Source organism: Protopterus annectens, chromosome 2.part1, assembly GCF_019279795.1.
Source record: "Protopterus annectens isolate FY-2018-M chromosome 2.part1, PAN1.0, whole genome shotgun sequence".
NCBI lineage: Eukaryota > Metazoa > Chordata > Ceratodontiformes > Protopteridae > Protopterus > Protopterus annectens.
The window spans coordinates 352,277,407-352,291,356 of record NC_056729.1 but is presented as its reverse complement, the minus strand read 5'-3'; the positions used below and the strand labels follow the sequence as shown (position 1 = coordinate 352,291,356).

General features: G+C 35.5%; 1 protein-coding gene across 1 annotated transcript in view; it reads right to left on the bottom strand.

Moving 5' to 3' along the window:
• The window catches only part of FAM184B (family with sequence similarity 184 member B), a 908,731-nt gene that overhangs the window by 536,424 nt on the left and 358,357 nt on the right, over window positions 1-13,950 (bottom strand). The window contains exon 7 of the mRNA XM_044063450.1: window positions 10,071-10,211. Coding sequence (XP_043919385.1) covers window positions 10,071-10,211 — 141 coding nt within the window. The remainder of the gene's footprint in view (window positions 1-10,070; window positions 10,212-13,950) is intronic.

The following is a 13,950-nucleotide window of genomic DNA, read 5'->3' as shown; positions in this document are numbered from 1 at the left end:
CAAAGAACTTCACTGAGTACAACAAATATGGCCATATTCTCCATTTTCACAAGCTACTACACTCAGCATCATCAGGATGAGCTTTATAGAAGATGGATGAATTTATACTTTTACTGTCAGCACAGTAAAATATTAATAATATGTGACAGTCAAAAAAAACTTCACAAGTATTATACAAACTCAGTCATTTAACAAGTTATCATCAAATCATTTAACTGATTTATAAAGAACTGATAAGGTTTTCATTATGCTGGCATATGGGTGATAATGCAGGAAGCGAGTTTTTGTTGAAAGCAAAGTATTGGAGGCACCTGTCGAGGAAAGCCATCCTTTGCTTTGGGCAGCATATTGTTTAGTGATTAAGAATGATCTTCAGCATTTGTTTACATATTCCTTTTCATTTTCTGTTTCTTTTGTTTACTAAGTCCATTTTACTTTCTATTTCTGAAATACATGAAATGGTCGATTAATATATGTAATTTGAATCCAAAAGTTGGTGTATAATGCAAATTTGTATATCGTCATTTCTGTTTTTAAATTTGTATTTTTGAAAGGTAGTATCCCACAGTACTACTTTTCAAAAGCCTTTGATCAGATTTTCAATGTCTGCAAAGTCAGAGGTATGGAACAATATATTACAACCATCAGTGTATGGAATGAGCAACTTTCTACTGAAACTTACTACTATAAATACTAAAAAGAACATCAGCCTTGATTTACAAATCTTAATTCATACAGAAGATAACCATAAAAAGATTTCCATTCAGATGACTAATCAGACTACCAATCCTAAATGGTAACGTGTGTGTGTGTGTGTGTGTGTGTGTGTGTGTGTGTGTGTGTGTGTGTGTGTGTGTGTATGCATGTCTGTATGCTTGCATTTAAATAGCACTCCCTGAACAGGATTTATACTGCTCTGAGTCTGAGCCTGCTGCAGGAGACTTTACCACCAGCTGATGGACTGCTGCATTATATTTAAATGTCTACAATCTGATATCGAATTTGGAATAAATGCATGTCCCCTCTTATCCAAGTTGGTGCTGCTTCTGAGGCAGTACATTTAGAAGTAATGGGTGCAGTGGCAAAGCTTAGACATCAAGGAGTGCAACTTTCTAATTAATGATGTTTTACAATAGCCGTCTGTGTGATTGGTAGGCTCAATGTTTGGAACACAGGTGGTGGTAAAAAAGTAGCCTCCTCTATATCCATATCTATCCTTTATTGACAGAGTTAGTCCCACTAGGCTAGTGGCCTTTTTTCAGGGGAGGCTCAAGGTGGTATTTATGCTATTAGAGAAAATTTTGCCAGGGCATTGGAGAACTTCCCCTACTCTTCATTGTTGTGAGTGGGACCCAATTTGGAGGAGCAGTTCCGGTTTCCATTCCAGGTGCAGAGACAGCCTGAAGAAACAGGGAGACAGACAGAGAGAGAAGGAGATGATGGAGTGGTGAACGAAATGAAGGAGAAAGCACATATTGACACCTGTTTGACGGAGATGAGTCAACAAATGATGGATGTATAATTGCAACCCTCTAGTCATGAAGGTTGCAGGATGAAATGGTGCAGAGTGAACCAGAAGATGAATGAAATGTTTCCTGGGGGATATTATGGAGAAAATACAAAACTAGGAAAATATGAAAAATATAAAAGAACACATAACAATTCATTGGAAGATTTAGAACATAATGATAGAAAGTATGCTGACAAAGAAAAACAATTATACGAAAGGAATCAAGAAAAATACAAGCATTATATTGAATTATACTATCTATATATTGTTTTATATATATATATATATATATATATATATATATATATATATATATATATATATATATATATATATATATATATATATATATATATGTGTGTGTGTGTGTGTATATATATATATATATATATATATATATACTATATGAAGAAGAAACAGTACAGATACCCAATAAATGTCTATCTGTGGCAATTAAGGAATAAAGGTGATTGTGCCACTAGGAAGATGGTCTACATTGCCCATTGTACTTCCTGTTTTTGTTTTTATGTGGGTAAAACAAACATGTTGTTAAGGGAACGGATAAGAGATCATATCTATAGTATTCAGAGAAAAGAAGAATATAATGCTATAGCTAAACATGTTAGTAAAGAAGGTATACATCATACTTTTTTGTTTCAAATATTACATATCCAGCCCGAGAACATACGCCTAGGTAACATAGTTAATGATACTGAAAGTGCAGAACTAAAATGGATCCTTAGACTAGGAGCACATAGGGGACGGGGTTTAAATGATGCTATATCCCTGAAACCCATACTGAATGATAGGAAACTCAGATAGTTTTTAATGACTTTGTTTAGTGGTATTAAGATATATTATCATTACTTTAGTTAGATTTTAGCTTCACAATACCATTAGAATGTATATTGTATGTTTTATATATGTATGTTTACTACACATATATATTTTCTATATTTTTTAGTTTTTACATTTTAAATGGTGGTTTATAAATGTTCTATATGCCTTTAACTGCAGGTTGTACATCAATTGTATGAGATTTCCAATTGATTAATTAATATAATTAAGTGATTTATATTTAATGAATACTGTGATTTGAATTTTCAACGTCTGATGAAGCGGATCAGTAAGTCCGTGAAATCGCTAACGTTTCTTTTTTGCTCTTTATTAAATACGGTCTCTTATATATTAGTTTGTCCGTTGTGGATATTTACTGTGGATATCTATTGTTTGAACTACTGAAACCCTGTCTGTTGCCTCGTACCAAGGGATTTTTGGACATATATATATATATATATATATATATATATATCATTGAATTGTATTGAATATAAGCAAAGATATTTTTACAAGGAAAAAGAGAAGCACTACTGAGTTACTTAAGCAGATTAGTAAAGGAAGGTGGTAGTGTAATAAGAGAAATAAAAAATGTAAAAGGAGAAATAGAAAGAACTCAGAAAAAGAGTATGAGTAGTGTAGTACAATATATGCAAGGGATGTTTAATGAAAAAAGAAGTTAGTGAAAAAACATGGAAAGTAAAAAAGTTAACAGAAAAAGAGAATAAAGAGTTGGAAAAAGAGGTTTCTTTAAATGAGTTAGATAAAGTATTAGGACAAGTGAATACAGATTCAGCTACAGGCCCGGATGGAATATGATATGAAATATATAAAAATTTAAGAGATTAGCAAAAAAATTATATATATTTTTTAAAGATTTTGTATGAATGGTTAAATGAAGGCTTTATGTATAAAGAATTATGTAGTGGAATACTTAAATTCATCTGGAAGAAGGAAGCTAGAAGATAATTAATAACTGGAGACTGATAGCTTTGAATAATAATGACCCAGAGACTCCCCAGACTCTGGAATAGACTGCTCATACATGTCAAGCAGAGCGCCTCATTGGTCCTCTTCAAAAGGAACCTTGATAACTGGATGGGAGATAGGAACTTCACCCCGGGGATCACGTCAGTCACCCTGCTAGACAGGGGTCCAGGAAGAAAATAATGTGGGAAGAAATAGCCAGGGAATTGTTATGGCTAGGCTTGTATAGGCCCTAGGGCTGACAGCCTAGTACCAGCCTATGAACCTATGAGTATAAGATCTTTATGAAAATAATACAAAAGAGATTGAAAGTAAAATGGAAAATATTATGGAAGATAGCATATACAGTATAAAGGGAAGGGTTGTCAGGAATTATTAATGATAGCTAGAAAAACTGTGGATGGTATTATGAATAGAAAAGAAGAAGCAAAATTCATGATAGGAGACCTTAATAAGACATTTGACACAAGTGGACATGAAATCTTATGGATGATAATGAGAGAATATAAGCGAGAAAGTTATAAAATTATATATGTCAGCATATAGTAATAATAAAGGAAAAATACTTGTAAATGGCTGGTTAAGCCAAGAGGTACATATGAAGAGTGTGTAAGACAGGGATGTCCAATGAGCTGTATACTCTTTACATTAGTTATGAATGTGATAGCATGTGAAATAAATCACAAAATGAAGGAGGCAGGGTATATAACACCTGAAGGGTTAAAAATTCCAGTTCTGTTAACATATGCAGATCATATTATAATAATTGCAAAAAAATTGATAAAAGAAGTAATAGTCTGCACAAATGAGTGTCTAGAAATGATAGGGTTGGCTTTAAATAAAGAGAAAAGTAAAGGCTTAGGTGATGTAGTAAAGATCAGGGTTATATATTTTACAATTAATGAAATTTCTGTGTTAGGTATAAAATTTGGGAATAAAGATATAAGTAGAATTCAGTGTGCAAAAGCAATAGCAGAAATAAAACAAACCTGTCTTTTCTGGAGAACATATAAATTATCATTCAGAAAAAAGACTTATTTGATTAATGCAGTGATGATGGGAAAAATAGCATACTTATCAAGTATATTTATGCTGCAAACAGTATTTGAAAAGGAATTATTGCAGATATTTTTCCATTTAAAAGGGGTTCTAGATTACACCCAGTAAAAAGAGGACTTTTACATGTAAATAAAGAAGAAGAAGGTTTATGGTTAATTAACCCAGTCGTATATGCTGTTTCATTAAATTTGTACATATATTAAAGTGGATAAATGAACAACATAAGAGATTAGTAGTAAAACTGTATAAATGTAAGTATGATAAATTCTAGGGTATGGTAAAAAAGAGTAAAAGAGAAAAAGAATGTATAAATGAAGAAAAAAAATTACCAAGAAAAAATATTTTGTGGAAAATAATGATGATATAAAAGAAGATAGAAAAGTATGGTATAAGAATGTACTGATAAAACATTACTATGTAAAACCATGAGAAAATCTAGCAGTTGAAAAAAAATTAAGTTATAAAAATAAGAAGCAAATGTAATCAGAAAGCAAACTGTCAAGATTTTCTGTGGATACTGGTAATAGATAAGTTTCTAGTAAAATAAAATACATCATATAAAAAGAAAAGTGATAGAATATGTTTACATTGTCAAGAAGAAGAAGACTACTAAATATGTGTTTCTGAAATGTAAAAGAGTAAAATAGTTAAGGGGAAAAATATGTAAAGAAGAATTTTTTTCAAAGATATAAAAGAAGTCAATGAAATAAACATGGAGATGATTAAATAAGGATATTATAAGAACAGAGACAAAGAATATGTTAAAATAGATAAAAAATCATTTTATATTATATGAGTTATATGGAATGAAAGAATCAATAAAATTATGTTTAATGGTAAATGGATTTTAGCAACAATATTAAGTAAAATGAGATGGTGGTTATGGAAAAGGAGTGGGGATCTAACAGGGATGAAAATATAGTATGACTGTAAAAGAAATTCTGAATATGTGTAAACAGATTTGTATATTTATATATTTGTACATATATAAATATTTTGTAAATAAGAGTTATTTTCATATATAATTAAATGACACCTATTCTTTTTGGTAGGTGCAGTGGGATCTTTTACATCCACATGAGCTACCACCAACTCAAGCAGATAGGCCTAGGTTTAATGTCTCATCCAAAGGATGGAGCACTTAGAAGTGCAGTACTTCCCTTGTGCTGCACTGCAGTGTCAGTAATCGATCTACCTGGTATGGCAATAGAACCCACAGCCTTCTGCAACAAAGGCAAGTTTGCTACATGTTGTACCACTGACACCACTATACTACTATAGGCTGACCCTCTAATATACTTATTCCTAATCCTGGCCACCCTTGTCACACCCAATGCAAATCTTAACATCTTTAACTCTGCCACGTCCAGCTCTGAATCCTGCCTTTTTGTCAATGCCGCTGTCTCCAACCCATATAACATAGCTGGTCTCACTACCCTCTTGTAGACCTTCCCTTTCACTTTTACTGGTACTTGTCTGTCACAAATCACTCCTAACACTCTTCTACACCCACTCCACCCTGCCTGTACTCTCTTCTTCACCTTTCTTCCACACTCACCATTACTCTGAACTGTTGATCCCAAGTATTTAAACTCATCCACCTTCGCCACCTCTACAACCTGCATCCTCACCATTCCTCTATCCTCCCTCTCATTCACACACATATATTCTGTCTTAGTCCTGCTGACCTTCATTACTCTTCTCTCTAGAGCATATTTCCACCTCTCCAGGGTCTCCTCCACCTGCTCCCTACTCTCACTACAGGTCACAATGTCATCTGCAAACATCATAGTCCACGGGGACTCCTGTCTGATCTCGTCTGTCAACCTGTCCATCACCACTGCAAATAAGAAAGGGCTCAGAGCTGATCCTTGATGTAACCCCACCTCCACCTTAAATGCATCCATCACTCCCACCGCAGACCTCACCGCTGTCACACTACCCTCGTACATATCCTGTACCCTTCTTAACCTAGCTTCCACTACTCTTTCCCATAACTTCATGCTGTGACTGATCAGTTTTTATCTCTCTGTAGTTACTACAGCACTGCACATCACCCTTATTCTTAAAAATCGGTACCAAAACACTTTTTCTCCATTCCTCAGGCATCCTCTCACTTTCCAAGATTTCATTAAACAATCTAGTTAAAAACTCCACTGCCATTTTACCTCCATGCTTCCAGAGGTATGTCATCTGAACCAACAGCCTTTCCATTCTTCATCTTCTTCCTCCTTGCTAATCCACTGCACTTTATGATTCACTATCCGCACATCATCCAACCTTCTCTCCCTCTCAATCTCTTCATTCATCAGCCCCTCAAAGTACTTTTTCCATCTGCTCAACACACTCTCCATGCTTGTGAGTACGTTTCCCTCATTATCCTTTATCATCCTTACCTGCTGCACATCTTTACTAGCTCGGTCCCTCTGTCTAGCCAATCGGTACAGGTCCTTTTCTCCCCCCTTAGTGTCCAACCTTTCATACAACTCTTCATACACCTTATCGTTAGCTTTCACCACCTCTCTCTTTACCATGCACCTCATCTCCTTATACTCTTGTCTACTTTCATCTCTCTGTCAATCCCACTTCTTCTTTGCCAGCCTCTTTCTCTGTATACTCTCCTGTACTTCCTCATTCCACTAACAGGTCTCCTTGTCCTCCTTCCTCTTTCCAGATGTCACACCGAGTCCCTTTCTAGCCATCTCCCTTACTAGCTCTGCTGTAGTTACCCAGCTATTTGGTAACTCTTCACTGCCACCCAGTGCCTGTCTTAACTCTTCCCTGAACTCCACCTCACAATTACCCTTTTTCAATTTCCACCATTTGATCCGTGGCGCTGACCTCACACTCCTCCTCCTCTTCTTGATCACCAATGTCATCCTACAAACCACAATCCTATGCTGCCTAACTACACTTTCCCTTTACAGTCTCCAATCTCCTTCAGACTGGCCCTTCTGCATAAGATATAATCCACCTGTGTGCATCTTCCTCCACTCTTGTGTGTCACCCTATGCTACTTCCTCTTGTTAAAATACGTATTCACCACAGCTATGTCCATCCTTTTCACAAAATCCACTACCATCTGACCTTCTGCATTCCTTTGCTTAACACCATACCTACCCATTACTTCATCATCCCCTCTGTTCCCTTCACCAACATGCCCATTGAAATCTGCTCCAATCACCAGTCTCTCACCCTTGGGTACAGTCATCTCCACTTCATCCAACTCACTCCAAAATGTTTCTTTCTCATCAATTGCACACCCATCTTGTGGAGCATATGCACTACCAACATTCATCATTACACCATCAATTTCCAGCTTCATAAACATCACTCTATCCGACTCTATTAATACAGATACAAGTTCTGTACATCATTGGTGGTTTTGCCATCTACTCAGTAACAGACTGTGTCATACTCTTTTGCTCTGTTTTCTTAGTTAAACCAATTAGCTGTAGGTTATTGCATTTTTAATTTACAGAAATCTGCTTGTATTTCTGTCTCCTTCAGATGTCTGTCAGCAGCTTGTCATGGCTTCTAGCCCTCTGAGTCTTACAGTATATCTCTTTTGGGTAATGAGGATATCAAATCAATAAAATGTTTTTCAGCAGTAAGTTAAGAGAGGAAATAGCAATTTCAGTTTCCCAAAAGCATTTATTAATTCTGCTATCTCCATTTCATTTAGTTTTATTTTTTATTATTATGTAACAATCTTTTAATTTTACTATTAACAAGACACAAAAAATATATTAACCTTTATACTCGTAATCAGATGGCAAAATGGTCTTGTAAAAATAGATGTTTCAGTAATTTACTTAAACTTACATGAATGACTTTTTTAATTCCATTATCCTGAGATGAATTTGAAATCAGCATTACCAGTGACAAGAAAATTAAATCAATTACTGACTTTACTACTTCCCAGTAAGTTATGGCAGGAATTTTAAAGCTAGGCAATCCCATATCTGTTCAGGGCATTAGTAACATGGTCATTGCAGTAATGTCTTCAGTTTTGGAAGACTTGCCTCAAGAGGAACTTGAAGCTTCTGAAAGATGTGCACAGAGTGGTTAAAAACAATATCAAAATAGTTAGTGACTTGGACAGTTAAAGCAGGCTATTGGTATTTGATATATAATTTAAAAACATACTGAAGACTAGTGATTTGGTTTAGGCCCATATGATCCTTACTGGAAAGACTGGAGGGGCAAATCTGAGGTGGAACGGAATGTTAAATAGAGTGCCATGGCTGACTGATTCAGAGAATGAATCTTGAAACTAAAGTGAAGAGATCTTATTTCACTGAAAAGGTACAGATCCATGATTCTCTTTTATATTGCTAGTTGAGTAGTACCCTGCACATCTAATGATGTTATATGAGGACAGGGAACAGGTGTTGGATGAAGGGGATGTGTGGTGGTTTAGAGGTTTGAGATATTTGCTACATAGCTCCAAAGTTCAAGATTTGATTCCTGTTACTGCCTGTGTGGAGTTTGTATGACTTCCCAGTGTCTGTCGGGTTTTCTTTAGCTACTCTGGTTTCTTCTTAACTCCCAAAAATATGTTACTTGATTGACTGTTTTAAAATAGTTTTAGATATATATATATATATATATATATATATATATATATATATATATATATATATATATTGCATTTACCCTTGCACTGTCAGTTGGGTTGTTACTGAAAAGGGTCAATAATGACCTGCTCACTAATCCAGTTAACAACAAAATAAAAAAAAATAATTAAAGTAAAGGAGTTGTTATGTACAGTGGCAGCTATACAGAGTGTAGCTGCAACAACTAGATAGATTTAAGAGGCCATAAAGTCTCATTCATCCAGCTATTCTTCATATATTTATATTTATATATATATATATATATATATATATATATATATATATATATTCTTCCCTCAGTGCTATACCTCTAACTTTCACATCATTTCCTGTCACTTTAACCTGTCCTTTCCTCCCCTGCCCTTCTATCTCCTACTATAGTTACTCTGTATTTAATCTCCTGACAGCTATGCACCTGCAGATATATTTACTTTCATGGGTTGCTTAAATACACTCCATGCACCTTGTAAATATATTTCACTAACATGTCACTGAGATATATGCCATTTGTTACTTGCATATGTCAATGACTGTCATCATTTCACTGTTGTTTATGTTACCGATTCCATTCAATGTAATCGTACTGAATGATTTTCTTCTGTTTATGTGATTATATTTTTCTTTGTATGCAGTAAGTTTGCGGAGCTTTTCTCCCTGGGCCTCCACTGAAAATGGGCTCATTCCAGGCCCAGTGGATTTTCCTGGTTTAACAAATGCAATATATATATATATATATATATATATATATATATATACATATTTTTGGACCCACTTCTCAACAAGTGGGCTTCAATGTAAAGACCACACTGATCACTTCTTCTACATCAACAGATATTAAATCACCATAGCTAGAAGAATATAATGTACTCAGACCCAAAAAGTAATGACTCACAGGCAACATTTATAAACCTGGATAGCTACAGAGGAAATATTTGTTGTTACTGCTGTAAGCTAATTTTTACCATCCCATTATGAAATTCCCAGCCCTTTGCCAGTATTTCAGAACACTGCAACAGATCAGCACAAACAATGCTTCCAAATTTGTATTTAAGTGTTACCTGTAGCTCTGAAATCTTCCGATGTGTTTTTTCCAGATTTTGTTGCAGTTTGCCTTGAGTTTCTCCAGAGTTACACTCAAATAATGCAGCTTTTTCAGTACTGGTTTCATTTTGATGTGCAATGTTTTCTAGTCTTGAGATCTGCAAAAATATATGCGCAGAAATGAACATTTTCGCTGTGATTGTACTACAGTATTACTTAGTAAGAGCATATACAAACATTAGGAATTTAGTAGAATTTATTCATGCTTCTCAACAATAAGCAATTTTGTTATCACAAAAGACCTATCTGGAAGTGGGCAATCAGTATGTAATCATGCTGTTCATGGACTCTAGAGAAGTAAATATAAAACTACAAAAATAAACAGAAATACCATAGCAGTTAAACCTGTAGTAATATTCCAGTTAGGACACCCAGACATTTGTTTTGGAATATAAGCAGAGCAGAAAAAGATCAGGAAAAATTTTTCAATGTTTCTCCTAGATATTTTCGTCTGCATACAGTCCTGCATCTCATTAAAATTATTACTTACTCCTAAGCACCTGAAAATCAAGACAGGATATTCAGAAGTTACAAGGCATAAACAACAATAGTAAAAATGCTTACAATCTTAGACATTAGCATAAGGCATAATTTACAATATCAGTATTCTATATGCCTGCCTGTCTGTCTGTCAATCTATCTAGCTATCTGGCTATCATAATGCTAGATCTCTGTATCATGGTGGCATATTTATATTTAGCTTGTCTTAACTGCATCATATTTTAAAAATCACCACTCAACCTATATCATCACTATAATATCACCACTCTAACCACATCATGACTATAGTATCACAGCTCTGTCCACATCATCACTATATCACCACTCTACCAACATTATTTGTGCTGAACTGGTAGTTACTGATACCACATATACTGAGCCTGCAGACATTGCTAACTTGTTAGCCAACAAGTTCTATGAAAACTTTACTCCCTTGTCCCCGCCAGATGTACCCCATGACATCCCAACCACCTGTCCTCTACCTTGTACCTCTAAAGAGCAGATCATGAATGCCCTTTCTAAGGTCAAAAACACAGCATCTACAGGACCTGATAACATCCCAGGCTGCATCCTACATGGGCTCAAACAAGAATTAGCAACACCATTGGGTACTCTTTTCAATCATAGTCTAAGCACCAGCTTTGTCCCTTCTGGATGGAAAAAGGCCACTGTTATCCCCTTACACAAAGGTGGTGCTTCCACTGACTCTGGAAAATATAGACCTATTAGTCCAACTAGCCTTATCTGCAAGGCCATGGAGTGTATCATCATGGAACATATGAACAAAGACATAGGTAATCTCCAGACACTTGACCCTACTCAATTTGGATTTGTCAGAGGGAGATCATGCCTGTTAAACATGGTGGATTCTTGGCCTTAAACACAATACAAAAAAAGTGCTATCATCTCTTTCAGTAAGAGCGATGCTCCTGCTAACTATTGCATCAGTAACAGCACTCTAAGTACACAGTCAGTGGTGAGAGACCTGGGCACACAGGTTGACAGCAGCCTTACCTTTGATCACCATGTCTCCACAGTGGTAAGAAGGGCATTCTACATTGCTCAGCTCACAAGTAAGGGAATTGTCTCCAGAAAAAAGAAGTTATAACCTCCCTGTACTCTTCCCTCATCAGGCCAGTAATTGTGCCCATTTTAGTATGCAGCTTTCCAAACACCTGCAGCAACTGGAGAGACCACAAAGGTTCCTCACAAGGAAAAGTCAAGGTCTTCAGCATCTGTCCTATGAGGATCATCTGACACTTCTATCACTTTATTCTGTTTCATACAGACTACTCAGAGGTGATCTCTGCTTGCATATAAGACAATCTTTAACCCTACTTTTATGGAAATACTGCATATCCATAAGTCAAATGTACACAGGTTACTCAAATCTAAAGGGCTTAACCTAGTATGTGACATTACTAGAACCTGTTGGAGGGACAGCTTTATCTCCCACAGATTACCACACCTTTGGAACAGACTCCTGCTTCATGTCAAGCAGAGAACCTCATTGGCCCTCTTCATATGCACTCTGGATGATTGGATGGGTAACCGTAAATTCTCCCCAGGGGTTCCACCTGTGGCCCTCATGGACAGGGGCAATAGGTGCTGATGGTGGAAATAAGGGTAAAGCATGGCTAGACTCATTTCTATAATATCACCACTCTACCCACATTATCACTATAATATCACCACTCAACCCACATTATCACTATAATATCACCACTCTGCCCACATCACTATAGTATCACAACTCTACCTGCATCATCACCATAATCTCGACACTCAACCAACATCATCACTATAATATCACCACTCTACCCACATCACCACTATAATATCACAGCTCTACCCACATCATCACTATAGTATCACACCTCTACCCACATCATCACTATAATATCGCCACTCTACCCACATCATCACTATAGTATCACAAGTCTACCCACATCATCACTATAGTATCACAACTCTATCTATGCCATCACTATGTTATCCCTACTTTATCTGCATCATCAATGACTAGTCCTACCCCACATTAAATTATATAGGCTCCTACATAGAATTCCTAACAGTGTAAGCCCAGCCACAGCACTTTATCTAACCTATAACATTTGTCCCAACTGTAAAACTATAAAAAAATAACATTAAGTACTAAATTGCCAACAACAACAATAAAAACTATGAAGTGCACATTAAAATCTGTTCAAGCTAAAATTGCTGCAATCACTCACAGAAAACTGTAAATTCCAAACCTACATAAATAAACATTCCCTACATTAAACACAATTACCCAAAGGAAGATCCTGAAATTGGAAAAAAATCCAAACCAGCAGAAGAAACATACACGCACACACATTATACAACTGGAAAGAACCTAAAGGAAAAACCCTGAAATAAATCTCAACTCCAAAAGGAAACAACTACCCATCAAAAATATCTAAACCATAACAGTAAACCTTTTTTAAGTATAAAAAATAATATATTTAAATAAAATACTCTTAAACACCCTTTCCTTATTCAATATGCTCAAAGCTAAAGCTGAAAATAATATATTAAAATATGGAAGAAAATGAAACTCTCCATATTTAAAAGTTATACTTATTTTGTTTTTATTTATTTAGTTATTCATTTAAAGTATTCAAATAGATAAAAGCAAAGCATTTTAAAAACAGGAATGACAAAACAGGCAGCAACATTTTAAAAGGAAAAAAGGAAATACATCTGTAAAATCTAAACCAGAGGATATCTTACACAAGGATAAAAATCATATAAAATTAAAATCTGAGAAATTCCAAAAATGGATGAGGTATGCCTGCTTAGACCCAGGTAGACCTTCCTGAAAGATGGTACTTCAGAGACAATCCTGAACATGTAGTCAGCCTTGCTTTCTTAAATCAGTAAAGTAACTGTTTTGACAGGAATTGGGTAAGGCAGACAAAGAATAGTCTTTCAGAAGTCTTTAATTTTGCCCACAGAACTACAATTAGTCCCTCACATGAAAACCTGATGTGTCTAGCTAGGACAAAAGGATCTCAGCGACTGTTCTATATAAGCAAGCCCTGGAATGTGATGGGCATGGGAGGCAAAAATTGAAATTTTTAAATATGCATCTGGCTGCAATCAACAGCCATCACGGATCCTACAAGAATGAGGTTATATGTCTAGTTATAGAGTTTCTGTCAATAAAGTATCATTAGAATTCTGCACCTGCCACAGCTGTACCAGATCTCATTTATTAACTCAAGATAGAGAGTACTACAGTAGTTCATTTGAGAGCTTGACCAGAGCCTGCATTACCATCACTGTGGAATCCAGTACTTGATCCAGAAAATA